General features: G+C 41.7%; 7 protein-coding genes, 1 long non-coding RNA gene and 1 other non-coding gene across 11 annotated transcripts; 1 reads left to right on the top strand and 8 right to left on the bottom strand.

Annotated features, from left to right (window-relative positions):
* Nucleotides 1-255: 255 nt before the first annotated feature.
* LOC145700315 (uncharacterized) lies at nt 256-1,322 on the top strand. Its single transcript, XM_081777568.1, has 2 exons — nt 256-666; nt 938-1,322. Exons 1-2 carry the CDS (start codon nt 363-365, stop codon nt 1,282-1,284), a joined length of 651 nt encoding a protein of 216 aa, XP_081633694.1. The 5' UTR covers nt 256-362; the 3' UTR covers nt 1,285-1,322.
* A 682-nt stretch (nt 1,323-2,004) lies between these two features.
* On the bottom strand, nt 2,005-3,683 carry LOC145698328 (uncharacterized). The gene is made up of 5 exons (XM_081775527.1): nt 3,638-3,683; nt 3,304-3,590; nt 2,816-3,210; nt 2,505-2,741; nt 2,005-2,428 (listed from the first exon to the last, which is right to left on the bottom strand). The coding sequence occupies exons 1-5, from the start codon at nt 3,681-3,683 to the stop codon at nt 2,173-2,175; spliced, it is 1,221 nt and encodes a 406-aa protein (XP_081631653.1). The 3' UTR covers nt 2,005-2,172.
* An 838-nt stretch (nt 3,684-4,521) lies between these two features.
* Nucleotides 4,522-7,124, bottom strand: LOC145698327 (uncharacterized). The gene is made up of 6 exons (XM_081775526.1): nt 6,942-7,124; nt 6,815-6,895; nt 6,240-6,287; nt 6,096-6,197; nt 5,627-6,055; nt 4,522-5,548 (listed from the first exon to the last, which is right to left on the bottom strand). The coding sequence occupies exons 1-6, from the start codon at nt 7,121-7,123 to the stop codon at nt 4,522-4,524; spliced, it is 1,869 nt and encodes a 622-aa protein (XP_081631652.1). The 5' UTR covers nt 7,124.
* A 38-nt stretch (nt 7,125-7,162) lies between these two features.
* Nucleotides 7,163-14,247, bottom strand: LOC145696893 (proteasome activator complex subunit 4A-like). Its single transcript, XM_081773998.1, has 14 exons — nt 14,116-14,247; nt 13,807-14,068; nt 13,591-13,762; nt 13,419-13,449; nt 13,054-13,154; nt 10,675-12,954; nt 9,017-10,630; nt 8,911-8,974; nt 8,713-8,868; nt 8,318-8,670; nt 8,139-8,244; nt 7,822-8,097; nt 7,630-7,777; nt 7,163-7,576 (listed from the first exon to the last, which is right to left on the bottom strand). The coding sequence occupies exons 1-14, from the start codon at nt 14,199-14,201 to the stop codon at nt 7,514-7,516; spliced, it is 5,712 nt and encodes a 1,903-aa protein (XP_081630124.1). The 5' UTR covers nt 14,202-14,247; the 3' UTR covers nt 7,163-7,513.
* On the bottom strand, nt 13,279-13,362 carry TRNAI-UAU (transfer RNA isoleucine (anticodon UAU)). Its single transcript is given in 2 exon segments — nt 13,279-13,314; nt 13,325-13,362. It is a non-coding gene; the product is annotated as a tRNA-Ile (tRNA).
* A 5-nt stretch (nt 14,248-14,252) lies between the features above and the next one.
* LOC145696901 (uncharacterized) lies at nt 14,253-16,175 on the bottom strand. Of its 2 annotated transcripts, none has more exons than XR_014133830.1 (3): nt 15,658-16,175; nt 15,468-15,616; nt 14,253-15,317 (listed from the first exon to the last, which is right to left on the bottom strand). It is a non-coding gene; the product is annotated as an uncharacterized LOC145696901 (long non-coding RNA). The 2 variants fall into 2 exon arrangements; XR_014133829.1 differs by having other exon boundaries at nt 15,664-16,175.
* Nucleotides 16,176-16,521: 346 nt separating this feature from the next.
* LOC145696895 (protein Hook homolog 1-like) lies at nt 16,522-20,870 on the bottom strand. 2 transcript variants are annotated; one of them, XM_081774001.1, is made up of 7 exons: nt 20,551-20,870; nt 20,231-20,505; nt 19,944-20,189; nt 19,481-19,902; nt 18,993-19,440; nt 18,619-18,947; nt 16,522-17,465 (listed from the first exon to the last, which is right to left on the bottom strand). In XM_081774001.1, exons 1-7 carry the CDS (start codon nt 20,804-20,806, stop codon nt 17,348-17,350), a joined length of 2,094 nt encoding a protein of 697 aa, XP_081630127.1. In that variant the 5' UTR covers nt 20,807-20,870; the 3' UTR covers nt 16,522-17,347. The 2 variants fall into 2 exon arrangements, 1 of the variants encoding a protein (XP_081630127.1); XR_014133828.1 differs by having other exon boundaries at nt 17,329-17,465; nt 17,530-18,947; nt 20,551-20,869.
* A 255-nt stretch (nt 20,871-21,125) lies between these two features.
* On the bottom strand, nt 21,126-23,616 carry LOC145696898 (very-long-chain (3R)-3-hydroxyacyl-CoA dehydratase-like). Its single transcript, XM_081774005.1, has 9 exons — nt 23,463-23,616; nt 23,300-23,417; nt 23,111-23,256; nt 22,983-23,061; nt 22,800-22,937; nt 22,591-22,758; nt 22,321-22,550; nt 21,943-22,278; nt 21,126-21,892 (listed from the first exon to the last, which is right to left on the bottom strand). The coding sequence occupies exons 1-9, from the start codon at nt 23,589-23,591 to the stop codon at nt 21,749-21,751; spliced, it is 1,488 nt and encodes a 495-aa protein (XP_081630131.1). The 5' UTR covers nt 23,592-23,616; the 3' UTR covers nt 21,126-21,748.
* Nucleotides 23,617-23,690: 74 nt separating this feature from the next.
* On the bottom strand, nt 23,691-27,362 carry LOC145696894 (RAB11-binding protein RELCH-like). The gene is made up of 10 exons (XM_081774000.1): nt 27,105-27,362; nt 26,787-27,034; nt 26,219-26,745; nt 25,723-26,036; nt 25,581-25,680; nt 24,693-25,539; nt 24,479-24,655; nt 24,302-24,437; nt 24,100-24,255; nt 23,691-24,049 (listed from the first exon to the last, which is right to left on the bottom strand). The coding sequence occupies exons 1-10, from the start codon at nt 27,347-27,349 to the stop codon at nt 23,971-23,973; spliced, it is 2,829 nt and encodes a 942-aa protein (XP_081630126.1). The 5' UTR covers nt 27,350-27,362; the 3' UTR covers nt 23,691-23,970.
* Nucleotides 27,363-27,373: the final 11 nt, after the last annotated feature.

Raw genomic sequence — 27,373 nt, 5'->3', positions numbered from 1 at the left:
ACTACTAGAATTTGAAAATTTTGAGTGAACCTGAATTTAAATGAGAGTACACAGTATTATCGTACTGTTTTTGAAAATAAACGAGATTTCCGCGTGGATTAGTCGGTGGGAAGTCAAAGCCGCACATTGGAGTCATGGAAGAGTTTACATTGGGCAAGGGATACTGTATTTACTCGTGTTTATTTAATTTGAGAAAAGTTATTTATTGCTTTTGGAATTTTAATTGATCATTTTGAGATATCCAACAAAGAGCAAATGATGGATACGGGGCTGTAAACTGGGGTCGTCTCTGTCAGAACAGTGGTGTCTTCGGACTGACAGGGAAGAATGCTAAGAGCTTTGGACAAAGAGCATGTTGGCAGATGGGCTTTAGTCGGAACTTGTTTATAGGCAACCAGGAGGCGTACCGAAGATACATGCCGGGAGAAGATACTTCCTTGCCGGAAACGATTGAGTACATCGTTGGCGGGGTCAACTGTCCTGAAGGACAGGGAGATATCCAAGAGTGCGCGATCAAAGATTACAGAATTCACGGAGGCGACTGTGAAGCTGGAACATCAGATATGTTCATTGTTTGCTCAACTGAGAAAAAGATTATTCCTGGTAAATGGACGAACTGGCAAGTGACAAGCCCCTGTAGACCGTGGGAAGAATTTTACTCGCAAGGTAAACGAACGAAGCAAGTTCATAGGACTTAATATCTACATGTAAACACATGTCTGCTGAGCAAATAGGCCGAGTGAAAATTTGAACGCCAGATTACCTAGATAAAAACGCTCGATTCTTGTAATACAGACATAACGCCCAATTACGCTCATTTCGGGAAAATTGACGAAGGAATCAACGGATAAAGGTCATTGAGTGTGTTCATCTACGTAATTACGTCGATTTCACGTGAAATTCCGGAAAATCTTTTCCAACAACAAAGAATTTTTAGAAACACGACATTGTGTCGCAAAAAAAGACCCAGCTGATCCGCAAACTGTTCCGTATTGCCGGGGCTCTTGGCTGAAACTGACACGAGGTTGCCTCTGCCGAAACCATGGCAGCTTGGATGCCAATTCCGACTTCTTGACAGCTCTTTCCCGGCGCAAGAAAATGAGCTGTCCTCGTATCAGAATCGAAACTCGCCACCCGCGTAGACCGCTGGACTTGGCCACGTATAAAAGCATAAGTCTACGAAGTGTTGAGCCTGATTGCGATCCGTGGGATATCCCGAAATGGGGATTTCCGCGAGGGACGTGGGGTGATTGCGAGGCGGATGAGTTTGGTGACAAGGAATAGGGTTCATAGACTGAACTTCATATTCAGTTATCTTTCTACTTGTGTATTACTTTCTCAATAAGCATTTTTACGAGCTCAAGGCTAGGAACCCCAAAATAAAGAAGTGCTATTTCTCCTGTGAAGACTTTAACCGCACAAGTAAATAAACATTTCCTTATGATCGCTTTATAACGTACTTAACTTTTAGGCGTAGCAACGACATGTACTCGGGGCAAATGGAAAGAACCGCATACGCTGCCAAACTGCCCCGATGAAAAATGGGCAGCTGATCGTTGCTCGATTCATAAATTGCCAAAGACTATTCGAAGTAAGGAAGGTGGATATGTCAGATTAAAGAAGGGCTCTTGCGTCGGACATTTGGTACATCCGGAAGGGGAAAATCGTTGGTTCTATACGAGAAATTGCCAATATGAGTGTAATAAAGGCATTGAGTGGCATGAAAGCCCATATCAAGCTAGGTAATTTGTCTTCACTTGACGCAATTCGAGATTGAAAATATAAGATGCCGCTTTGGAGTAAAGAAAATTAACGATGAAGAAAATGCTCATTGGGTGCTTCCGAAATACTCTCCTGGTTGCAGAGAAATGAGCAATTTTGAAAAAAGAATCTATCAATTAAAGGTAGCTCGAAATTGCAGCCAAAAATCAACTTTTCTTCAGAAAAATCGAAGCAAAAAGAATCATTATCATAATAGAAGAGAATGAAAAAGAAGTACAAAAATTTAGAATATCTGGAATTATATTTTAATACTGTAACTAAAAATAACAGAAAATGGAACGATCACTGTAAGTATAAAAAGCCTGTACAGAAATTTGTTGAATATAAGATGCTTGAATAAATAAATACACACACATTGAATCGAATTTGGGAAATAGAAAAAAGCTAGGACTACTGTAAACAGTTTTGAACGAATAAAGTTATTTCCGGAGGATACGTTTCGAGGACTTGCTCGATGTCCTGCGTCTCCCAGCCAGGCATAGTCGTCAGGAATAACTGTATGTTCTCGTTGGCACTTTTACTTGGTTGCAAGACAAATGACTCTAGCAAGGCACAAATAAGAACTGAAGAGGGCAGGAATGATAGTTGCTCCACGATTTCAGCGGTGAACATTGAGACCAATAAGGAAAATTCCGCTTTTGGAAATCTTCAAAAAAGTTACTCGACTGTAAAATTCTAGTTTTTCCTTTATGTAAAAGAATTTGAAATGGAGTAACCTTGACCTGAAAGCGATGAAGACGACTTGAGTCAAAAGAAATGACGCCGTTTTGATTGATCCACCGTCCATTGATGGTATTGACTCCAGCAACTGAGGCAGTAATTTACCAAGCGACATGATTTGAGTTGATTCATCAGCCTGGCCGAGCTGGTCGCGCATGACGACTTCGCGAAGAGAGGACAAAAGCTCCGAGTGCGGTTTGTAATCCTCATTCGAGATTTGGTAAACCTTTTGTTTGGTTCTTTCAATGAGTCTACCATACAGATCATTCGGATTTCTAGGATTTAAAGACTTTTATTTAGCGTCAACTCGTGCCTGTTAATTCTTGATCGCTCAAAAGCCATTTTTCCATCTCTATTTACAATAATCGGCACCTTTTCTTTAAACCATTCCGCTGTTTTTGCCTTTGTATCCCTCTCAGTGATCTTGACCGCGAATGCCACAGCCGCACGGGGCACATCAGGACCGAGAATAGGAGGCAGCGCTTCGTTGGAGTTCTTTTCGCAAAACGGTACGCTCTCGGCCAAACACTTGTCGAGGCATGCTTTGAGACACTTTTCAACAATTGTATTGATGAAAGCAATTGCGATGACATCGTCTTCTGCATCCGAGGGTGTCGCGTTGAAGTGATCCTTGACCTTGGCGTTGAAATCGCGCAGCGTGTCGGGTATTACTTTAGCAGATTGAAAACAGTAATTGACTTGATAAAGCTAGACTTTCGAATTTGAAGTTGATTAGATTGTTTTCAACCTTCCTTTATTTCTAAAGTGCTTGACACAATTAGATGTGACTCTTTCTATCACAAACTCGGTCGCTCTTTTGAGCGAGGCTGGATTAGCCTTGAAAAACGCATCTTCCAGCTGCGTCTTCAGCGATTTTGAATCCTGTCTGACTTGCGGTTTGACTATCGTTGTTTCTACTCGACGCCGCTTTTCAACTTTTGCACCGAAGGACCCGTTTCTTGGTTTGTTGATTCTAGTGAGCTCTGGGCAAAGAACAATGAACTCATCAATGCCAAGTTCACCACAGGCCGGCAAGCTCTGCCGGCGACCCTCAACATCGCTCGCCTGGTAAAGACTTATCGGAAGTGCTAAAACACGATACAGAATAAAGAGTGCTTTCAGTATTGCAACTTACCTTGAGTGACCACACTTGAGTTGTGTCGAATTGCCGCGGCAAACATGTCTTTGCCAGTGCTCGTATGCGAAATATGGTGACACCAGCTTTTTAGCTCGCTGAATTCGAGCAGATGTGCATGGAAAGTGTTCGTTTCAGCGGATTGGGTCTTTTTCAAGATAAAAAATTGATGAATAATAATAAATGAATGATGAAAATATATGGTATATATTTTCATAGGAAGGAGGACTCATCAAGGAGAGTCCTTAATTTTGTGAATCAGTGATGAAATTTTTAATCTTATCCTGAGATATAAAAGCGGCAGTGACGTTGAGAATGAGCAGGAGTTTGCGCGCATCCGTCTGGGATTTCAAGAGGCGACAGAAATCGACGGGCGCTGATCGATACGGGCGACAGGCAAGATTCTCATGAACATGGGAATCGCGGTAGGGGAGGAAGTAGAGGTAGCCGCAAAACTTGGAGATCAAATGCGCCACGCGACTCTCATAAATGGCACCGCGCAAGGGACATTCGGTATCGTCAAAGTCTGTCAAGATTTTTATTGCGCGGTTAATTTTATCAATGCGAATTTCACGGAAACGGATGCGAACTTTGGGGACAAATAAAACTTGTCAAGTTTAAAATTTGGGAAAATGTAGCATCCGACCGAAATCATCACGGCCATTCAGATTCGTTCTTTTCTCATTTCCAAGAGAACATCAGTGGTTCACTCGGATCAAATAAGATCAAGTAAAGCCATGGAACATGAACCCTGGAGTTTTGCGGGTTATGAGTCCGACGGCATATGTGCAGCTTTGATGTACCCGAGTTCAAATTCAAACTGTACATTTTCATGCGCAGTTTACTACAGAAACTGATAAGGAAACAACCCTTACCAGTTTCTTTTACTCGGGCAAATAAAGAAACTGCTGTATAAGAAATAATGGAGTCTTCACTGCAAAAAAAGTTTTACTGTTTCTGCGCTGCATAAAAACCTTTCCTAAATGCTTTATCTGGTCGATCATCTTCCCCAGCGAATCGAACATCAAGTCCAAAAGATGTGTGTGAAGCCTTGCGCAGCCAGAAATGACCAAAAAGCTTTGGAAGAATGACTGGGAACCAGGGAAAAACGATCCGTCTTCCTGGTTGTCAGCTGATGTCGCGTGTTTCGAGGCGTTTGTTTTTGAGTTTTGATAGAACCGTTGTTCAAGAACTGCGAGTTTTCTTGCATTGCCTTCTTTCACAAGAGTCATAACATCAAAGTCAGAGATAAGCTTGAACAAGTCTAGCTGGGAGCTGTTTAGGGAGCAGTCTGGACTAGGGCTGGATTCCGTTTGCTGCTCGATAAACGAATCAAGAAGGATCAACATAAAAAGTCGGCTGAAGGCCATGGTGTTGCCGGAAACATTTACAGAGTGCACCAAGCAGCGAATTCTGGAGCCAATATGCAAATCACAGTTCCAATCTGGATCTGAATGATTCTTCTGCCAAATTCGAAAAATGTGGAAAATCTCGTCTCGCTGCTTCCTAAGCGCAGCAAAAGTGTCCGTGTTGAGAAAGTTTTCCTTCTTTTGAAGTTGATCGTGATCAACAGTGCTGGGCTTGAGAACATGGCGAAATACGTATTTTTTAGATTCCTGAGATGAGTCGTCGTGTTTTGAGGTAATTTTGTCGAGGGATTGAGAAAAGATCCTGAGCTTCTCTTTTAAAGTGGTATTGCTTGAACTGTCAACCATTTCGATTTTGCGGGATAAGGCACGAGCGGTACAAGGGGAGAGGACGGCGATGAGGGTCTGTGGTAAGTCGGAGATGACAAATAGCACCAAAAGAAAAATGTCTTCGATAGTAGTCACAATGCATTCAGGATCAAAGCTGGAGAGTTCCAAGGTGTTAAGCGAGGCGTTGTCTTTTGTTATGAAAAAGCTCAAAATACTTGAATAGGGTTGAGAAAATTGAATTCGGTGGAAGTCTTCTACTGGAAGACAAAATGAATATATTACGAACCCCGGCCTTTGTAAAGTAGAGATAAAACTCAAGTTTATCGATGACTTGAGATGATTGGCGAATATTCGTACAGTAGAATAAATCCTTCGGTCGCAATCTGCAGAAACTTTAACAGATGATTGAAGAAGTGTTTGGACGAAACAGCCATGACATGAGCAGACTTCAATAGGCGGCCGATCGACTTCTTCTTTTGGCAAGATAACTGGAAGAGAACCAGTGTTTATTTTCGTCTTGACCTCTTTAACTTCGTTTTGAGCGCCACGAATCTGTAAAATGAGCTGGCGTTCTTGGTCAAGAAGATCGCGATCCTGGGGAGGTAGCTCAGGGGTATCAAATCTGTCGAGTGTCGTGGACAGCCCTCGCTGCGAGCTTGGAGCTTTTGGTGGCGAGTCACCGAAGCTCATCGCTCTCATGGCAGTTGTTTTTAATGGCACACTAAATTTTGGTCAATTGTTAACCGATTACCTATTCTTGCCTTTTACGCTCGTGCTTTTTGTTTTTGGTCTTCTTAGTGATGATAAACTCGGACAAGCTGACCGATTCGGTGACGCTGCCATTTTGCTTTGGCCAAACATTTCTGAACAATTGAGTCGACAAAAGTCGATAAAAATAAGCTCACCCTCCAGTTCTTCGAGCTTGTTTGAGTGGCGAAGAAACTCGTGGGCCTCTTGGGAGGGTTTCGGAATTGGTTGGGAAATCTTGCTTCGGCTATAGCTCCGAACTTTTCTGATTAACCCCCATCATATAACACATGTATCGAAAGAGCTTTTCTAGCTCTACAAACTCTGCATTGGAATTTTCGATATCTCTAGAAATTTCCGGTTTTTCTTTACCAATTTTTATCTAAATGATGGGTTTTTCACCAAAATTAACAATCAGATTTTTAACATCTACCTCAGATAAATAAACTCAGCATGAAAATGTCCAATCATCCAAAAATTGCCGGTTTTCAGGCGTTTAAAATATTAAAATCAAATCTAAATTCATGCCTGGCACTCTTCAGTTTTCAAAAATGCAACCCAGTTTTGAAGGTAAAACTCCGATAAAACAGATAATATTTCATATATTGGGAATTCCAATGCAGAGTTGCTAGACCTTTAAAAGCTCTATTCATACATGTATGATACAATGGGGTTATATTTTCAAGATCAGAGAGAGCGGGAGCAAGATTTCCCAACCAATTCCGAAACCCACCTTGGCGATGCTCTCCCTTTCTTCGAATTGTTGTAGTGAAATGGGATAGGAGAGATTTTTGATATGTCCGGTACATTATTGCTGAAAGAACGCTTGTTTAACAATCGAAATCAAGAAAGAGAACTACCTGATATTCAAGCTCGAGTTTTCATGCAGTGGCTTGGCGCGTTTCGATTCCGCTTTTTCAATTGCACTCCAGGTGTTTTGAATAATCCTAGAGACGTAGTTCGAGACCAGAAAGTTCTCATGTTCGGTTGGAGAGCGTTTTTCCGCGTTTCGAACAATTTCTTTTATCCCAACTGAGGCCATCTATCATTTCTGAAGGTTTTCGTATTTGAGAAAAGTTGGTATAAGTGTCTGTGATAGTTTCTTTTCCAGTAAACATGAAATTGATGGATGAACTTGAAGAAATTAAATTCAACAAAACAGGAGTTTTTGCAAATCAAATACATGTAAAAATTTCAATAAATGATTAACTGTATATTTTTATAAATATTATTTTTAACTAGCTGAATCAACTAGTGGTTGATTGCGTGGAACACCAACATCAACAGTAAGATTTGATAAAAATAAACTTCATTCTGGAAAAAATTAAAATTTGAAATTTCAGGAACTTTACAGAAATTGTTTCAATTTTCTTAATATCATAAAGGAATAGTAATTGAAAATAAAATAGAAAAGAAAGAGTCATATACGCGACTAAGCGTAGTAACTCGGTGAAACAAGAATATCCGTTAACATGTGCCTCTGCTCATCATTGAACTAAAAATGAGATGTAAGCAAATCGGTTGGCACTCAGAAATCTAGAATCTCACCTTGTGCTGATGCTCCTCCCACTGGTCGTGATGAGTGTGTTTGAATTCTCTCAGTGCTCGTTGGGCGCTAACTTTCGATGGAGAGTTTTTACTCGTGCTAGCCGCGTGGCAAAGGGGCTCTATAGTTTTTGGAAGCCAGGTTGGAACACTAAAATATTTTTAATAAAAAATCCTTGAAAATTTTCGTCTTACTCGTAAGGAGCGCTTCCAATCAAAGCTTCGAGACCAAGAACAGCTGAATCTCTCTCAATATCCGTCTTTCCTTCTTTTAGCTTTTTGGTAAAGTAAATTCTCTGTTCATCACCAGGCTTGATCACTTTACATCGGAACAGACCACTGAGAGTACGGCCCGCGCACTCTCTTACTTCCGTCCTCGCATCATCCAACATGCCAAAAACGAGCTTTTCGATCTTTGCAGAATGAACTTGATTCAGGAAGAAGTTTCGGAAGAGAACTCGTTGCAAAAGCCTTCAAATATCATGAGAACATGTTGATCATAAAATGCCTACTTGAGAAGGGTCAGACGAACTTGCCAGGACTCCTTAGAAGCACATTGTGACATGACATCGATTCCATGAGCTACAACTTCTCTGTTTTGATAACTCTGCGCCAAAGCTAGAAAAAAGTAATGCTTGCGGTTGTTTTTGAAGAGAATAATGTTTTGGAGGAGGGAGAAAAGTATTCTTACCAACTAAACAGCGAGTCATTTTATCGCGATCGGAGTCATCTGAGAATTCCGCCTGCCCCGTTTCTTTCAACAGAACTCCAAGCCACTTCCAAGTTCCAGGCAGTCCAAAAGCGATAATTTTGTTCAGCGTAAAAAGCATCGTGTTAAAGATGTTCTTTGCTTCTTCTGTATCAGCATTTTGGTATTTTTCGAAAATGTCGACTATCGCTTGATGGGCAAATGGATTCTCTTTGCTCGCGGTTTCTCTGTCTTTCCAAATGAGGGTCGAGAAGATCAGCTGGCCAACAGCAGCACGGATCATATGGTAGTCGTTGGCCAACACAGATGGATTCGTCATTATCCATTCAAAGATCCTGAAAGAAATTATTTGATTTTTTACAGTTATCTCCCCTTACTTTGTCCTGAACTCTGGCGCTTTCCAACTTATTCCTTGAGAGACACATTTTCGCACCAGTGTGAGTCTGAATTCGTTCGATAATGATGTATTCTCCTGCAGAAGCCTTGACGTATCCAATAAATAGTCGTAGATAATTGCGTACTGGCGGATATCTCTAAAATATACGATAAACAGGGAAAAAGCGTTCTTGAAATACCTTGAACTCGTGAAGTTTTCAATCGTTCGCTCCCAGAATAGTTTCAGCTCTTCCGCCACACCAGCTATAAAAGTCTTATCATCTCGAATTTATGAGTAGAACCTACCAATAGCTCTATCCAAAATGGACACTGCCCATCTCTGATAATGGAACGCCTTCGATGCCGGCCAATGGTTCATACAAGTGACAATAGCCGCCCAAATGATGATGGCAACTCGAACTGATCGCGTCTCTGTGTGAACTATCAGCTTTTCTACCCAAGCAATCCAAGGCTCGACAGCTTCAGGGCCAAAATTACGGAACAAATTGATGAAGAAACAATTGGTCTGTCGCATGTAAGACTCGTGGTTTTTCTCATTCTTGTCCCAATGGGCAAGTTGGTCAGCTACAGTGGCTACCCAAACTGGATCTGTGATTCTCTTCCAAAGTGGCATCTCGATGTCAGTGACGTCTTCAGAGTTCTTGGGATACGTAGAAGGGTTTTTCTCATCGATGGGAGCGTATTTTTTCACCGTTGTTGTCCAGGTCGTGTATCCAAGATGACTTCTATTTGAATAATAAGTCTCGTTGTTCCAATCTTCTTCCGTTCTAAAAGCATTTCGGTACAGAAGTTTTTCCATCGTGGGAAGGCCCGAAACTTCATCCCTTTTTAGATATTCTCGTGGTCGCACTCGCTTAATTTTATGAAGGGCAGTTTGGACGTACGTAAAAGCTCCCAAGCGCCACTTGGGTTGCTCATTTGTCAGCTCACGGGCGAGCAATTCCACATCGGCTGGTTCGATCTCGACGTCAAGCCGAACCATGAATTTGGCGAACAAAGTGTAGCACAGTTTGCGTCGCGTCCAGCTGAGCCGTTCATCCGAGCACAACTCGCGGAGCTCGTGTTTCAACGCTTGGTGGTCGTTTTTACGATTCTCAGCAGCTCGAACTTTGCGCTCGTTTGATGCGGAAATTTCTTCGGCGGTGAGTGAAAGGGATGAAAGTTGTCTGATCGTTTCGATGACGTCGTTGTCGAGTTTGTTGTCAAAGAGCATTGTGGAGTAGTTGTCCATGATATTTTTAAACACATGCATCACCAAGTCGTTGACAGATTTCTTGTCGCATCGTACTTTTAGCACCATGGGCCAAATTCTCTTGCAAAGGCTGTAATCATGGGAATGCGCAAGGAAAGTGTACGAGTGGCCATTTTTAGAGAGGTCGAGGAGATAAAGAGCACCTTTCAGCGTTTTGTGCGTTTCCAGCTCTGTTGCTTGATCAGGCAGCTCGGTCGTATCCATTTTCTCCGACTCGGAGGCGCGCGCGTTGCGAGTCGTAGCACTTTGAAAGGCTTTTAGCAGGTTTTTGTCAGTTCGCAGCTTGTCGACGAAGGGCTTGTATTTGGCGTCCGCCAGTTCTTCTTTCTTTAAATTAGCTAGCAGATTTATTAATCCAGCGTCGTCCAGATTCGTAATGTCTTCGAGCATTTCCACATCATCGCCTGAGGATGTGCCATTTTCTTCTGGCTTACCTTGCTCTTCGATGGATTGGTATTTCTCGGAGCTCTGGCTTTCGAGGGTGGAAGTGATGTTGTTGAGGAAGATTTCGTGGCGTCCTTGCATGTGCTGCCCGCATATGTTCGTCACGGTTTTGCATTTGAAAAGCTTGGAAAATTCGTTTTGGACAATTTTTCGAATGCGCGTGAAGGGACTTTGTGCGTACTTCACAAGAATATTGAGGTAATCTGAAGAAAAACGGATAAAAAGGAGTATATATGATTGAGCTTACCTAAATGGTTTTGCGTAAAATAATTGTAGTCGTACTGGTATGGTCTTTTGCAAACGAGGTCGTTGTAAACTCGAACTTCAATAATTGCGAATGGGTATCGTTTATGTTGCTGCAAGCGGTAGAGGCCATATAGTCGTTTATAATGGTCGACGTGATGGGGAAAATGTACAAACATCTTTGGTCGGAAGTTGAAACTGAAATTCATTGCCAATAGAATCCAATGCATCGTTCTGTGGTCGGAAATGTTCTTTTCTTCTTCAAGTTTCGAGAGGACATTCTTCAAGGCGTGAAAGACTTTTTGAGGGACGTGGGCAAGCTTTTCCGTTAAATAGGGCTCCTGAGTGGTGTTGAGTGTGTTCATCTTTTCGGAAAGAACACTTTCATATCCTTCTACTGTTGGCAGTTGCTCACCGTGGTTGAATCTAACTGAATTCATGATTCCAGCGAGGCAACCGATAATCACGGCGATCTGCTGCTTCATGACGACAAGATCCACTCCAGTTTCAGCCATTTCATTCAGCTTGTCAATACAAGGCTGGAGCCGTGTTTCGAAAATTTTCACAACCATATCGAGCTCGGGCTGAGTCGGACGATGCCACCCAAGAAGTTCTTTCGCTTCTTTAATTCGATACAATGAGCCCCAGCGAGTTACGGATGGTATGGATCGATCCTCTGTCTTGAGAGTAGCTAAGCGTTGGTTTCGTCGGTAAATATGTGTTCCAGCAAGAGTGGTAATGATGAACGAGTGGAGTTTGCAAACAAGTTTCATTCCAGTGACGATACGGATGTCTTTAACGATGTCGAGTATTTCAGTCAGCTTGTCCATGTAAGGCAAGATTGACTCTCCAGCAGCAACGATGAGGTCGACAAGAAGAATTAGCGACCACTGAAGCTCAATGTCCATATGGAACTCGTCGACGATGACTTCTGGGTTGTCTCGTTTGATGTCTTTTATCTTTTTATACAGCCAAGGAAAGAACAGCGAGAGAGTTTTCTCCGCATCTCTTACCACAAGAGACTGGACCAAGTTCGTCGTCATAAAAGCGGCAGTAGTGTCTCCATATACATTTTCTTTGCAATAGTGGAAAATCTTGCGCAAAAGCGGTTCGAAAAGAGCGTCGCCACAAGCAGCAATAGCGGGAGTGTAGCCAACATGCATGATTGTATCCAAGTCTGCTTTTATCAACTGCACTTGGGAGCCTTCGCCGGAAGTCTCCTTCTGTGAATTGCATGCGGAAATGTACTTGAGTTTCTGCTCCCAGTAGCTCCAGAAGAGATCTTCGATCATCATACTTTGTCGAATGAGCTTGTCATCTCGCTCGCTCAAACCATCGTCGCCGATAAAACTTGAGCAGTCCTCCAGGAAGGAATTGGTGAACACGAAGTCGAAAAGGTAGAGCACCCAATTTGCTTTTGCTTGATCGTTAATGTCAATACTGGGGATAAGATCTTGCAGGAGCGGCATGAGACTTAATCGAGTGTCATCCGACACATCGTGGCTGAGAATAATCGAAATCTGAGAAACAAGCGCATAAATACAACTCGACGCTTGATGTGGCTCCGTAAGAGAATTGAAAGCAATCTGGCAGCGACTGATCAAATCGGGAAGAATCCTCTTTGGCCTTGCGATCGCCAAAAACTGCAAAATATTCGCAGCGAAGTGCGGTCCTGCTTTGTTGAAAAGCGCTGTCATGGCAAGTGGCTGGATCAAATTAGCGTAGCGGTCGATGTCTGCGTCGGTGATTCGACGATCTTCTGGTGGCAGGGGGATCCAGTTTGGTCTTCTTCGGTGTCGTTCGTTAGCAATTCGTTTGATGAGCTGCTGTGTGGTGGTGTCGAGGAATTGGAGGAGCTTTTCTGTCCATTTTCCATGGTTTGAAGGATGGACGTAAGTTGCCACAGCATCAAGCATTTGTTCAAAGTAAGCAAATGCTTCCTGTGCTTCTGGCCTTTCTCCGCCGATGAAAGAGATGATGAAACCAGGAGCAATGTTGCTGGAAATCGGTGCTAATGCTGGCCGCCATTTCGACCACGCTTCGCCGACTTGGAGCTCGAAGGAGCGCAAAATCTTGTTGAAAATTTCTGGGTACCACGGTTGCAGATTCACGTAGCCTATATTTGCAAGGGACACCTGTTGGATAAGAGGCGCGATTATTGACTTTTCCCAGCGCTTGCTCTGGTCTAGCTTCATCCAAATGTTCATAAGCTTCGGTAGCCAGAGGTCGACGGACAGAGGTATTTCTTCGGGATACAGGCGGATAGGAAGGAATGTCATAAGACCTGGCAAAAAGGGTTCAGAAAAGCGAGGGCTCGCGCGCGGCGTAAATATTACATAATTCAAATAGCGCCCCCAGCGGCGATGGTGATAAGAACCCTGACCTGTGAGTGCGTCTTCGTTGTTTGCATCAGTTCCTCCGTCCGAAGAAGCGGTGCAGAACATGGGCATGAATTCATCGATAATTGCTTGAGTCACATTTGCTTGTTTGTGGTTACATAATTAATTAAATTCAAAAAATTAAAAATGAAAAGGGGAAAACTCGGTTTTCAAGGGAAAAAATGCCGAAAACGCGAAGATCTGACTGTAATTAGACGGTGAAAAAACTTTGCTCCTGGTGAGGCTCGAACTCACAACCTCCGCATTTCTCATGTCTATAAGTACAGCGCGCTAACCGATTGCGCCACAGGAGCACGGGTGTGAGGCCAGAATGAGTGCGCTTTGAAAGGCGAACAGTGTAACCCACCCTGGATAGTATCGACGGGCCACGCGACAGGCCGCTTTTGAGGAGTTTTTCAACAAATTAAACTTTTTGGAGGAGAACGATAGATAGACAAATGTTTGATGAAAAATTAAATTTCAATTGACTGCGTTGAACTTGGTTAAATATTGGAAAACGAATAAAATTGTGAAAAACTGGCCTTTGATAGAAGAGGTGTATCGATAGGGATAAATAATGAGCATTCTATTAGCCTTTGGATTGTGGGTCGCATTTTTGTAAATCTTGTGCATCGGTCGCCAGTCTAGTTCGAGTTCTTTTCGCGATATTAGCGCTGGATGTCGCATTAGCCGAGTAAAAGTCGAACAGAACACCTAAATTGCTTGATAAAGACAAGGAGGGGAGGATGCTTGCTTACCATAATGAAGTAGGGATCGATGTTGTCCGAGGTGATAAGATTGTAATAGAGTTTGATCAATAGGAGATGCTGCTCCTTGGTGAAGCGAAAGTTGAACTCGGCGATGTAGTCCCGGAGCTGCCGGTCGCAGCGGACCAGACCGGGTCGGATCTCGTTCACCGCGATGCATCGGTGAAAGTCGTCAAGAAGCTTTTTGAAGAGCTGGTCGGCCTGGCTCAAGAGTGCTTCGCCATTTGGAAGCAAATAGCTATACACATTGATGCTAAAAGCATAATCAACATGGGGGCTTCCTTGATTATGATAAAATACCTTTGAAAGTTGTGTCGACTTCCGATTTCATTGTCTAAAACATCGCTGTCATTGTCGTCGAAAAATTCCTCCTCCTCATTATCCATAGGTTCTCTGATCAGCCGGTCTAAATCTCTTTTTGAGCGAAAAACGCCAAACATTGGAATACAAAAATAATATTTTTATAGAAAAAGAAAGGGTAATATATGAAGTAAAATGATTCAAACAGCAGGAAAAAGGATGTCTAGACAAGAAAATGTATTGCGCCTTTTCCCAGACTAAAGCTCTCTAATGGGGGAAATATTCTCTCCTAATGGGCAGATTTCTCGAAGACTCATTATGTTCGAGCCGATTCGAGATCAAAAAAATTATTTCCTCCAAACAAAGAAACACTAATTTTGCAAATAAAGAAAATTTATTAAGAAATGCTGACAAATAATTTGGTCAAAAGGGGCCCTTTATAGGAGAACTCTCAAAAACTAACCAAATCAGCATATTTATTGGGCAAAACTTACTTTTTCGATAATCCGCGGGTTTAAATTTCATTCTGGATAAAATCATTTTGCCTGAAGTCTTCTAATCTATCTACTCTTACTATGAAAAACAAGATATTTTATCATCAATTTGATCGTAAATTCCGCTTGAATTTCCGGGCAGTTGAGGATGCCTTTCTATTAGGAAAAATTGATTTCGAAAGCCTTACTTAGCCAGTAAAAAGCCTGTTCGTTCGCATTTGTGCCATATTTTCGAACTGCGAGCATAAAATCTCTCTTTTATCTTCTTTATCAAAAAATGAAATGTATGTATCTGAAGAATCTGCTTGATCTGCCAAATCTACATTAGAGAGCAATATTTTTCGGAAAAGAGACAAAACTCGTGTCTAGGACTTGTCGCTACAAAAGTACTTTGTAAATGGAAAATAGAATAATCTGGTCAAAAACATAGGTGTGCACCTTACGGATTAGCGCCTCAATTTGAATAAAAAGAATCTGGAAAAGGCAACTGGAAGATTTGACATTTTGGAACTGATTGATTCGGAAAACTAAAACGATAAATGAGAGAAAGTGAAATGAACTTTTAAAAATAGTTTAGTAAGTCCAGAAAAGGTCGGAGTTTTTCTTGAGCCCACGGCGGTAAGTTTCAGCCTGGCTGGAACATCTTCGCTCAGCGTCCAGGGCTTTGTGGTGGTTGTAATGAAATTCCGGTGTTGTCAGCTCCCACCACTAGAAAATTCAAGCTTGAAACTGGATTCTAGCGCATAAAGCTGCGAAATAAAGGAGCGAGAAAAGGTGGGACAGACCAGATTCCTTGACAAGAACTACCTTAGATTACTAAAGGAATGCGTCTACAGAGAGAGAGAGTGAATCACTGACCTTTTCTGATGGGCCTTGGAGACGTCTCATTTCGGACTGCCTCTTGAGTTCCTTCCTGTATTCGTCCGAAACATCGTCCCATCCGACTCGTTTCTCCGCCCGTAGACTTTCCTCAGCTTCCTCCATTTTGCGCGTGCGGAAATATCTATCTTTAAATTAACCATAAGCTTCCTGAGGTCATTCCACTGACACTTACTGATTCCACGTTCTCCGTGTTTCTTTTCCAAATACTTCGGATACTCGAGATTTCCCCGTGAAAAGCAACTTTCCACGGCCTTCTATCGTCATAAGACAGCGTCACCTCCGGCTGGCGCCGTTCTAAGTGGTATTCCTTGCTTCCAAGAGACTTTCTAGTAATCTCCGGTCGCTGGCCATTGACGCGAATCTTTGGCGGGAGCGTTGAGCGAACCGAAACTTTGTACGGCATCGCAGTGTAACTCGCCTCCGTCAATTTTCGATGGCCATCCTCGTCAAAGTCGATTTCAATCAGATCCGATCCCGTTTCTGGGAGTTTTTCGAGGCTGTCGACAAGCGCTCGAGATTTGTTGATAGCACTATCAATGTCCTGAAACAGCTTGACTTTTTCATGGTGGTAGAGATCGGTACGACGAGAAGTGATCGGCTTCAAGTCCGATTTATTGACGATTTCAGCGCGGGGAAAGTACTCAGCAGTTGTAATGCTCACATTTGGATCGTTTTCCACATCGACGATCAAAATTCAAAGTTCGAAAAAGATGATAAGGCAAACAACTGCACTCTCGACTTTTGGTGAAAATTATATAAGCCTGCGGATGGTTTTTCGAACTCTTATCAGTCGGTTAGTCGAGCATCCAACTGGTGGTCTCCGAATTTTTAAGACATCTGCAGATTTCCTCTGTGGCGGAGCAAACACCGCGGTCGAGTTATCCCTGACATCATATCCGAGCCACATTTTTTTCAATTCTCAATCTTTTACTCTTCAGTTAATTTTCATTTTTCCTGCCCTGAGAAAATTAAAGAAAATTCAATGCTCAGAAGAAAGAATAAGAACCTGGCAGAATCCATGTTCCGGAGGCGCCTATTCATTGTCTTTTTTTATACAGCAAGTTTGAAATTTTATTTTCAAGAAAGTCAAAGTTCGAGAAAATTAAAAGTAAATTATTTAAACGGGTTAAGTTGATTCATCCTTATCGTTTATTAAAGCAAAAGCAACAAAACTGTTTTCGTCAACTGAAGCTCTCGAAGGACATGGAACTTGTTAAGTTATGAAGCGGGATTTCAGAAATAAAAATAAGCACATGACAAGTAAAAAGGGAAAAATAAATTATTTCATAAACAAAATGAAATTGGGTTGAAATTGACGTACAGAAAAAGGTAAGGTTCAGTGTTGTTTATTCGTAGAAAAGGTATGGAAATGGTGACACCCAAATACTTTTAAATGTTTAAATTAGTATTTTACAGTTTTAGGAAAATAAGAAAATATTTCGATAGACTGATATTTTTCATGTCTCGTGAAGTGATATGCGAAAACAAGATTTTGGATACAGAAAGTATCATATCATATGATTCATATGGTTAAAGAATTGCCGTTGACAACTACCTCTGGCCAATCGAATTCGAGTAAATCTTCAATTGACCAATAATAAATTAATGATCTAAATCCGAGAATCTGATTGGCACTGCCAGATAGCATTGTGGGCAACACAAATCACCTTCTTCGGGGATAAATGTGCCCAAAGTCAAGGAGTTCTAGTTTCTTGAGTTACATATCAAGAGGTAGGAGCATTATCTGAACCCTACGACTAGAAGAAAAAGCTTGAAGGATGCAAAAGCGAGCTAAGTTGGTTATTATGTAATAAATGGATATTCGTGTTACTGTAAGTTTTGTATTCTCCGCGTTGTTACTTTGGCGTTGATGCTCGCTGCTGGAGGTTGCGGTAAAACTTTTGCGCTCGATTGTCCAGCTTCGAGGTCAGGTCGTGGATGCTATACAAACCCTTGCCTTGCTCGATTCCAAAGCTGCAAATTCAAAAGTGTCAATTTCCAGGAATCAATCAAGAAAATCATCAATCAAGGTTCCTACCTACTTGAGAGAGTCATCAGCTGTGAAATCTTGCAACTTCGACCAAGACAATAGATTAGTCAGATTGTCGAGAAACGAGAGCTGCGACGTTCTGGAGATTATAATCATTACAAACGGAAGACTCCCTCAAGTGGAAGGCTCTACCTTCATAATCAGATAGTAGACACCTCGGATTACAATGATAGCAAGCGAACTACTTTTTTTATTAGCCACCAAAAGCTACTCAAGCAAAATTTTTACTAACTTCAAACTGAATTTGTTTAAATTTCTTCACGAGTGTTCGTAAAATCTCCGAAATAAAATCATATCGTCTACTATCAATAATTACTTTGACGATTAAAACGCGCTTTTCGATTTTTCCCGACATGCCGCCAACTTGACAGCACAAAAAGAAAAAGAAAAAATCTAACAGCAGTGGATTTTCCATGTGCAGAAGCTGTTTTAAATTGTTCAAATTGAAGCTCTCTTGAATGCAATTTCTTCGCACTAAATCGTCAAAATAGTAAAAGATACGTAGACGTTCCATTAAAATTTATTGTTGATAGGGATTCGTTAAAGAGTGGACTTCGGACGTAAAAATAATTTTAAAAAGTGTAATTGTTAAATGTTGCTTTGAAGATGTACGGGTAGGATCGTTAGAGGTCTTTGGACGATAAAAGGTAAAAAAATAATTGAAAATAAGCGTGGCTCTGATAAGGAGCAAAAGAGGGTAAGATTCGGCATGCCTAGAATAAATTTAAGCAGCGAGACAATTTGAATTCAATAGATAAGCGGACGGGAAAGCGTTTTGAAAACTACTTTGAAACGAGGTGTAGGAACAGACTGCGAAAGCGCACCGTAACAGCTCAAGAATGAGAGAATGAGTCATAGGAAGAGCTCACTCATCAATTCAATAATTGAAGCTGAGGATATCACAAGTTATTTTTCATTTCACAATCGCATATTTTATCACAAACATCAGCATATGTACACATGGCTGTATGAAGATGGATGGAGCTACATTTTCATGATCGTGAAGGGAAAAATTTCTTATCACCAGCACCTCCAGAAACACCAGCGGCGGCATTAATGCGCGCCTTTTGCACTGACCTCTGTTGGTTCCGCCTTTGTTGAGTCTGTTGCCTTTGGCGGGCGAGGAAGCTTTGACCGGGTTGCGAGCGACCAACTCGCTCGTCCACGGCGCCGCGGATAGTTTTGTTACCAAGGTTGTACCACGCTGAGACCAAGAGCTTTTCTTCTTGGTCGCGAGCTTTGCCCTTTTCGGCTTTTTCTGCTTCTAAGCGGCGGATGAGTCGGTCTTTTTCGGCAACTTGGGCGCGGAGGGCGACGACTTCAGTGTTGTTGTTGTTCTTTGGATCGAGAGTTTTGATGACCGAACGAGCTTTTTCTAGGTACGAGCGGTATCGCGTCTCCATCGCCTAAAATATAAGAATATTTATCAAAAGCTATACATAGTATCAAACCTTGATATCTTCATCTTTCTGTTTGAGCAACGCTTCGACTTCGCTGTTTTTCTCCTTAGCCGCGTTGAGCTCAGCGGAAACCGAGTTGAACTCTTCTTTCTTCTTCGCGTTTTCAGCTGTGACGGACTTGACCTTCTCTTCGAGCTCTTGAACAGATTCACTGTCTTCTTTCACTCCTCCCTCGGCGAGCTTCGTCTCGAGTTCCTTGATCTTGTCTGTCAACGACTGTTTCTCGGATCGGAGGTTTTCGATGGTATCATTGAGCTCGACATTGTCAGATCGGCCTCTGCTGATTTCTCGGTCCACTTGCTCGGATAGTCTTTTGTTTTCCGATTGGAGACGGATCATCTTTTCGCGAACTTGCGGAGGCATGAGACTCATGTCGTCTCCGGCTGCTGTTTCAGCCGCTAGAGACTCACCAAGGCTTTCCATGTTGCCAGAATTTAAACTTAAATTCATAGGAACATAGAATGAAAGTGTAACTTTACCTGAGTTCCTCATTGAGAGCCTTGAGAGAAATTAACTCTGCCGTAACTCTTTCCGCTGCTGCTTCAGACACTTTCGATTTTTCCTTCTCCGCGCGCAGATCATTCTCTAACCTTTGTACTCTTCTATCATCATCAACTGCTTTCGATTGCGCTTCCACAAGTGCCTGTTTCGTCGTTTGAAGCTGCGTTTTGTAACTTTTGAGCTTTCGAAGTTCTTCGTCGCGCTCCCTTGTTGCCTGAGCCGAGAGTTCTTCTGCGTCGCGAAGCTTTTTTCTCAGCTCGTTTGATTCCTCTGCTTTGCTCCTGAGCGAGTCGAGAGAGGCTTGAAGACGAGTTGCTTTGTCGGCTTTTTCTCTGAGGTAGTCTACTTCGTCTTTGAGGACTGCGACTTCGTCTGCTTTTTGCTCCGCGACTTCTGTTCTCTAAGACACTTGATGAGCGGCAACCTTATCTACAGCCTTACCTGTCGCCAATCATCCGCCTCTCTTAGTGCGACTTCGAGTCGGATGCTTTCTTCCTCACGTTGATGCTCCATCATCATGAGTTCCTCTTGCACTTCATCCAGTCTGCGTTGGGTTTCGATCGCCCTTCTTTCCATCAGGTCGATTTCGCCGTTAGACTTGCCGTTCTGTCTGTCAGAAATGAAGGATTTCGCGGATTCAAGATCTGATCTAAGAGCTTGATTTTCTTCGGCACTCAGAGCCAATTCCTAGAAAATGATTCAATCGAGCTCGTTTGAATCCCACTAACTTTTTCAAGCTCAAAAAGACGCTGCCTCAGATCTTCCTCGTCCATGCTCGATGATTCTTCACCAACAGGAACACACGAATCGAGGATAATTTGAATGTACGCCATCAATTCGCCTTGAACGTACTCATCAAGGGTCATTAAGCTCCCGATGAAGTCGTTTTTGTTGTCACAGTTGACAGCAGCGCCGAGGATGAACTGTATCAGACAGGCGATTTCTTTGATATTTCCTGTGGCGACTTCGTCGGATTTTGGCGTGTCGATATTTACAAAAGAAACTAAAGTAAATCGTTAAAAAACTGGAGGAAAATTGAAAGACTCACGTTTTAGGCATTCTTTATAATACTCAAGAACTCGCTCACAAACTTTGATTGCATTCAATTTGCAGAGGTCTTTGTTCTCTAATGACGTGTCTGACAAGTTCTTCTTCCATTCAAGGCCGAAAAATTCAGAGTCTACTTTTGTACAGATGAGCGCGAGGTCAACACAGGTCGAGAGATCGACAAGACTTTTTACGGAGATTTCTGGGAATGACTGGACCCATGTTAGCAAAGCTTCTTCACCCTCATTTGAGGCCATTCTGAAATTTTATTGCTGTTGAAGAAGGTTAACTTTTTTCTCTTTTGACGAAAAAAAAAGAGTTTTTACCGCCTGAGAATTCAACCTCTCGCTCAAACTTGTCCCGTGAAAAAGGGCGCTGTTCACTTAAGACATCACAGGATCGGATTTTCGGATATGGTAAACGCTATTAAAAATTTACGACCCGAGACGCAAAGGTGAACAATACAAAAAGGAATCTGAGCGCGAGTCCCTCAATTTCAAGTCATTATCCACGAATCAATACGCATGTCATTCGTGCTCCCCTTACTGCTTAATTAAACATATGTTCCATACAATAGATAATTTATAGCACTATATTTTCACTCGATTGAGTTTTTAAGCTCAATTTTGAAAGTTACAGTAAAAGTATTTTGTTTTTTCAAAATGAACTTCTAATGGTCCTAAAAGCTAGAATAAATGAAAAGTAAGCAAAAGAAAATCATATTTGGCAACAGTTGGGATAGATAGTAAATGTTTTGTGACTTGCTTGGTGATTTGGATAATTTTTGAGCGAGGAAGCGATGATTGAAAATTTGAAATCAACGAGGAGAACGACCAAAAATTCATCTTTTCTATAATTAAAAAATTGCGATAGTAACAGTAAAAGCAGGAAGAAGACAGAAAGTAAAGTGGGAAATAAAGACTCTTGTGATACACTTTTGTGAGTTTTAGAAAAAAGGAGGCACGTAAGGATAATCAGAGAATTAATCTTTAAAACGCCGATAGTACCACATTGATAGGTGCTCGAAAAGCCATCAATGCTTTATTGCAAAGCTAACGCGTTATTTCTGCATTTGAGAAAATATTTAAAATGACACCACAGATTTCACCAATTCGTGAAATAAAAAAGAATAAGTTGATAAAGATAGGCCTAGTTCAGAAGCTAACAAGAGAAAAATTCGCTGCACAAAGGAGCATTAATTAATCATCCTTCTTTTCGTCGGCGGATTTCATCTCTTCAAGTTGCTTGGCGACGAATTTCTTTTGAAGCTCGTTCATGCGCTCTGCGTTTTTAGCTCGCTGAGCGGCGATGTTCTCGTCAACCTTTTTGCCGGCAGCGAGGGCCTTTTTAATAATTGATGAATTCATTGTTGAATCTCTTTTATGATCGTTACCTTTGATCGTCGCTTGAGCATAGAATACATGAGCATAATCACAACAACGGGAAGAACACATTGATGAACTCGCAAGAACCAGAAGAAATTGGTCTTTTCTCCGCCGGGATGCTCGATGATCACAGGCTCTGCTTCTGGAATCTCAGCTCCTTCCTCGACTGGAGGCTCACCGGAACCTTCCAATGGCTCTGGCTCTAGAATTTCAGTCCAAGGGTTGATCAAGTGACCGATAACAGCTTCGATGACGCCCATTTCGCAAACACAACCGATCGGGTAAAGGAGGATGAAAGCGGTGTAGCGGAGCCATTCGAGCTTTGGCATTCGCATTCTCATGATCTTAAACTTTATGAAAAGCTGTCACCTTCTTTTGAGACTTACGGCGCTCATGTAGTAAGGATATCTGATAATTTCAGACAAAGACCAAGCCATCCAGAGACCAAAGACAAACTCGGATGTCTGTGCTCGAGAATACTGGGAAAGGTAGAGACAGATAATAGCTCTGCCAGCGCATTGAGTGATTGAAGTAATTGTTTTGCCAGAAGTTAGTCCGAAGTAAGTGTGAAGGGCTTCCAGAAACGCGAAGGTCTGGAGAGCGTTGATCAGTTGAGCTAAATAAAAAATAGAAAGATTTTTTTTATTAATTTTTACCGCTAGATTTGTAAGAATCGGCGAGGAAAGCTTTTCCACCAGTAACGATTCCGAAGACGTTCTTTCCAAACACGAAGGCGAAACCGAGGAACATAGCAAACGAAAACAAGAAGAGATAAACTCGTTTGGTGAGTTCACGCGAGTGTTCTGCCTCTTTCGATTTCACATCTTCAATTAATTTGAAACGGGTATAAACACTGCTGAGTTACCTTCGGCAAACATGACTTGCTTGTAGCGCTCTTCGATGATTCTTTCTCTCTCGGAAAGCTGCTCTTGGCGCATTTTTTCCATTTCTTCCGGGGTCCTGAATTTGACATCGTCTGGGTCAACCCATCTCTCTGTATCGACTAAAATGCGTGTAGTTATACCTTTAGGATGCATTTTGTAATTACTTTTGAGAAATTGCGGCTTATTGCCGCGTGTCAGCTGCTTCCACATGGTGCAGGATTCTCTATCTTTTCGCACAATAAGCTAAAACGCAGATAAGTATTTGAATTAAAAATGTATATAAGTAACGGACCTGGAGACAGTTTTGACTTGGGCGAACCATGAATCCTCTATCCACGTGGTCATAAAAATTAAGCTCGAACTCGTAGTTGCGCCGTTCTCCGCTGGCACCAATGGCGGAGCAAGCGAACTCCAAGGTGTCCCCATTGATAGTCACGTCTAAATTCGGATTTAAGAAATCAAATCATGGCTAAAGGCTTACTTGGACGGGCGACTTGAGTGATCATAATAGACAAGGAAATGGCGTCCGGGTTTTGAGCCCACTTGACTTCAGGCGTGAGAGTTGGCATTGAGTCCGCTTTCTTTTGCATTTCCATAATCTTAGAACAATTGTTATAAGAGTATCCTCTGCACGTAATATTCACCTGCATCATTTTCATGCGCTTGAGAGCTTCGATATCGATATTATTGATGGATTTCATTTTTGAGGCGAGCTCAGCAACCTTCGCCTCGGCTTCTGAAACGCCTTCTACTTTTGGCTGCTCCGAAGTCATTCTACGCTCTTTTGGCCGAAACCAGTCTACTAAATTCAGAATGTTGGTGTTTATTCGTTTGAAGAAGTATCTATTCTACTGCTAGTTGGTTGATAATCATAACTGATTTCTAAGTATAAATAATAGGTAACCCGTCACAGTGAATAATAGGAGTTAATGAAGCTTTTGGAGATGATTGTACAGATGGAGAACTAATATCTTAATGCAGTGTTGCTGAAGAAATGATTGACTGAAGTTTTGCACAGAGCGAAATAATGACAGAAGAGAAGTTGAAGTTTGTTAAGTAAAAATATTAATAAAATATTTAATTAATATTATTAATCTACTTATTATTCAGTAAAATTTTTGTCGTTTGTTTTTTCCTTGATTTCCTGGAAAATTACTGTTTCTTTGAGAAAGGGTTTCGCAAGACAGATGAAAGACTATAAGCCGATTTCGACGTAGTAAGAGGCGGTGATCTGAAAAATTACATAAGGGCATTAATTACTCTTACGTAGTTGTAAATTACCCTTGCTTCGGTTCCACACGACTGATCGAAGTCCTAATCAGCGACTGCAGCTGTATAATCCGATGAAATACTTTTGTTTTACAGATAGGCTCCAGTGATTCTAATGCTGGTATGACGTTTGCTGTTAAACACCCATTTGACAGCATCGTGTTGGAACTAATTTTAATTATTGTTCGATGATAAAAATATATCGATGAATCACCTCAACAACTGATCATATAAATCAAGGATCGTTTCAACCAGTGACGTATCTACAGAAGCTGGAGTGATGTTCGTTACTACCATAGCGACTTGGGGGAGAAAAAAGTCTTCACGGTACGTTTGATCGGAGTCAAGAGCTAATTTATGATTGAAATCAAAGAAAGATTAAACTAAGAACCTATTGGGACGAGAGTCTTGATGATGCTCGTCTTTACATCTGAAAACTGATCCACCATCAGCTGCATAACGATCTTTTGAAGGCGCTTTTCGAGATCGTCGTGACGTTCAACTTGTGTTCGTTGAATCACAACCGCGACGCAGTTCGATGCTTCTTTCCTGATCGTTTGTGACGAGTCTAATTTTTGTGAACGACGGCATAGGAAAACTCATACCTAGACAAATTGAATTCAACGCTGGAAATAATTGACGGGAAATATCCGTCAGGGAAAGCTTCCTCGCAGCACAAGTGATTGCTCTCGCAGTGATTTTCCGAATATCCTCGTTTTCGTTCGTCACACCTTCCCATAAAACTCCCATCGTTGCTTCATTCACTCTCTTTGCAACAATATCAGATTTTCCCTCTCGTTGCAGGAGCGACTCAATCGTAATTTCGAATCCATTCATGTACAGTGGCGTTATTTTAAAAAGAATCTCGCGCAGGACCATTGAAAAGTACTCAAACATATATTTGTCGTCAATCAGCGTGGCAATGCACCCAGAGCAGAAGCAGGAGACGAGAATCGTCTGCAAGGCAGTTTTTTCAGTCGAATCGGTAAACAATCCAAGCTCGGAAATCATCAGTGGATTAACATAGGTCTTGATAAAAGAAGGGCCAAAGAGCTGGGCAAGGGTTGCGAATATTTCAGTCCAAATCTCGCAGAAATCAGGCATAACAGGGCATTCAAGGGCACAGTCGACTAGACGAGGGACCATCTGCTTTGTGAGAAGAGTGAGAATGACATTGAAACGACTGTGTTCCTGATTTGAAGCAGTCTTCCAATTATTGTCAGCGGGTAATTCAGCGGCTTCAGGATAAGCATTCGATATGGCGTTGAACTTGGAAACATAAAAACACTCCTTCGATTGAGAAGTTGTCGAATATGAACAAGAAGAATCAATAACAAGGACGGCATAAAAATGAGGTAAAATTTCAGCTACAGCTCTGAGGGCTCGCTTTGAGTCCTGCTCAGTTTCGACGATTTTTAGCAGTTTATGCACCAAATTTGATTCTTTTTCAGCCTAAAAACGCTTTATCTAGACGAAATTTGTTATTTATTTACCTCGAATGAAACTTTAGAAATGATAGATAGAACAAGTAAGGCTGTTTCCATGGGTATACTATCATCGTTTATAATTTTTATGCTGCTATTTTGGATAGAACTAGAAATAAAATCAATATAATTTCGAACCCGGTTTCGGTACCTTAATTTATCGACATCGTCAGAATACGACAAAAGAACAGCGAATGAATTCGCAGCTGCTACTCTCACTTCAGAAACCTTGTCTTCAAGAAGTTGCTGGCAAATAGACATCAGTAACGGATGCGATTTGGGCCCAGTTTCCAGAGCTAGAGCCGCAGCGGTTTCCGCTACTAAAAGTCTTCTCTCCGGGTGTTTGTGATCCAGCTGCAGCCACAGTTGCGGAAACAACTCAGCCTCGCATCGCGTGTCTCCGCAGAATTTCGCGTACGCGGCACAGCCCCGAGCGATAATTTCTCTTTGTCCTTCATCAGGTTTCTAAATTAGATTTCATTAAATATTATGCGTATGAACAACTTTTCGCTAATCGATCATCTCTAAATAGATTATCTACTTTTCATTTCTGACTATTAAAAAGTGCTAAAAAGGATGACTAACTCAAAGCGTGGACTCTAATTAGAAAAGCAAATATTTGGCGAATTAAATAATTGAAATTTTACCTTGATCAAATTAAACAATTTTTTGAGGAAAACGTCGTTGCTCTCAGGCGATGATGAGAGATACGCAGCTGACAAAAGTAGTGGAATTAGTAGTGGTCTATGTTTGAGTAGGATTCCAGATAGAAGCGGCTCTATACAGTCTTCTATGATTCCCAATAAATTTGGCATATCGTTGGCAATAAATGTGTCCTTGTTGTCTTCATTATCGACGATATTCGCATTCTCTTGAATCATTTTCCAGATTGCTTCTGAAACCTGCACGACACTGCCTTTCATAGATCCGGATAAAGTGGGCATGGTTGGAGTTGCGAGAACAGGAGTATCCATTGTCAACATATTGTCGACAAGACTTTGCGAGAAACGCTCGATTTCAACATGAGCAGCTCTCAAATCAGACTTGGCTTTTTCAAGCTCGATAGTTTTCTCTTTGAGTTTCTTCTCCAGTAGAATCGATGAAGGTCCAGAATCTTCAGAGGATGCTGAGTTAACAAGCTCAACAAGGGTTGGCTGCGGGTCCAAAGATGGATCTTAGTATTTTTAGGGAAATGGGCCTTGAAAAACTGTTTACCAAGATTAGCCTCGTCGCATAAGGTGGAAGCAGAATATTCAAGCCCTCTATCTTCCAAATATTTCATCACCAGTTGGTCAAGATTATCGACAGGCGCGACTTTTTCATTCATCGGATTTAAGACAGTATTGAAAGAATCACAAGTTCTCGGCTCAGACGGTGCAGCTTTTAATCGTTCAATTTCTTCATTTGCCAATTTTAACTTGTAACGAAGAAGTGCTTTTGATTCTTCTTCGGGACCGCCTTTGCTTTCTCAACAAAGGTTTGAAAAATTTCTTCTATTATCCATAGATTGATAACGCTTTGATTTATCAACACTTTCCTGGGGCGATTTGGGATAAAACATCATACAACGCGAGCTGTTCAGAGCTAAGTCTATGACCAGCGTCTTCCTTGATTCCACTCTCACCAGATTTGACCGAATTACTGTCCGCTCTACCAAAGAAACCTATCAACTTTGCTGGCACTGGCTCACCAGCCGCTTCTAGCTCGATTATCAGCTCCTGTGCAGTTTTATACAGACCGTTATCAAGCAAGAAATCGACGAAAACATCGGAGTCCATTGTGAGCTTATTTTCTACGTCATT

The sequence above is a fragment of the Oikopleura dioica genome, chromosome 2 (genome assembly GCF_907165135.1).
Source record: "Oikopleura dioica chromosome 2, OKI2018_I68_1.0, whole genome shotgun sequence".
NCBI classification, from domain to species: Eukaryota; Metazoa; Chordata; class Appendicularia; order Copelata; family Oikopleuridae; genus Oikopleura; species Oikopleura dioica.
The sequence above is the reverse complement of the archived record's forward strand: the minus strand, read 5'-3'. Positions and strand labels throughout refer to the sequence as shown.

Coding starts and splice junctions, on each gene's coding strand:
- LOC145696898 (XM_081774005.1), bottom strand. CDS start 23,591: ATGACTTCGGAGCAGCCAAAAGTAGAAGGCGTTTCAGAAGCCGAGGCG. Junction 23,418..23,462: donor AGCGCATGAAAATGATGCAG/GTGAATATTACG, acceptor AATTGTTCTAAG/ATTATGGAAATGCAAAAGAA. Junction 22,759..22,799: donor GCAAGTCATGTTTGCCGAAG/GTAACTCAGCAG, acceptor AATTAATTGAAG/ATGTGAAATCGAAAGAGGCA.
- LOC145696893 (XM_081773998.1), bottom strand. CDS start 14,201: ATGGATAATGAGGAGGAGGAATTTTTCGACGACAATGACAGCGATGTT. Junction 13,763..13,806: donor TCGATCCCTACTTCATTATG/GTAAGCAAGCAT, acceptor CAAGCAATTTAG/GTGTTCTGTTCGACTTTTAC. Junction 13,155..13,418: donor GTGGCCCGTCGATACTATCC/AGGGTGGGTTAC, acceptor TAACCACAAACA/AGCAAATGTGACTCAAGCAA.
- LOC145696894 (XM_081774000.1), bottom strand. CDS start 27,349: ATGGACTCCGATGTTTTCGTCGATTTCTTGCTTGATAACGGTCTGTAT. Junction 27,035..27,104: donor TCCCAAATCGCCCCAGGAAA/GTGTTGATAAAT, acceptor TTGTTGAGAAAG/CAAAGGCGGTCCCGAAGAAG. Junction 24,656..24,692: donor GTTGAATTCAATTTGTCTAG/GTATGAGTTTTC, acceptor CACAAAAATTAG/ACTCGTCACAAACGATCAGG.
- LOC145698327 (XM_081775526.1), bottom strand. CDS start 7,123: ATGGCCTCAGTTGGGATAAAAGAAATTGTTCGAAACGCGGAAAAACGC. Junction 6,288..6,814: donor AAAGGGAGAGCATCGCCAAG/GTGGGTTTCGGA, acceptor AACCCTCCCAAG/AGGCCCACGAGTTTCTTCGC. Junction 6,198..6,239: donor CAAGCTCGAAGAACTGGAGG/GTGAGCTTATTT, acceptor TCAATTGTTCAG/AAATGTTTGGCCAAAGCAAA.
- LOC145700315 (XM_081777568.1), top strand. CDS start 363: ATGGGCTTTAGTCGGAACTTGTTTATAGGCAACCAGGAGGCGTACCGA. Junction 667..937: donor GGAAGAATTTTACTCGCAAG/GTAAACGAACGA, acceptor AAGAATTTTTAG/AAACACGACATTGTGTCGCA.
- LOC145698328 (XM_081775527.1), bottom strand. CDS start 3,683: ATGTTTGCCGCGGCAATTCGACACAACTCAAGTGTGGTCACTCAAG. Junction 3,591..3,637: donor CTCAAGTGTGGTCACTCAAG/GTAAGTTGCAAT, acceptor ATCGTGTTTTAG/CACTTCCGATAAGTCTTTAC. Junction 3,211..3,303: donor TCAAAAGAGCGACCGAGTTT/GTGATAGAAAGA, acceptor TCGAAAGTCTAG/CTTTATCAAGTCAATTACTG.
- LOC145696895 (XM_081774001.1), bottom strand. CDS start 20,806: ATGGCCTCAAATGAGGGTGAAGAAGCTTTGCTAACATGGGTCCAGTCA. Junction 20,506..20,550: donor TTATAAAGAATGCCTAAAAC/GTGAGTCTTTCA, acceptor GATTTACTTTAG/TTTCTTTTGTAAATATCGAC. Junction 19,441..19,480: donor GCTCTCAATGAGGAACTCAG/GTAAAGTTACAC, acceptor TATGAATTTAAG/TTTAAATTCTGGCAACATGG.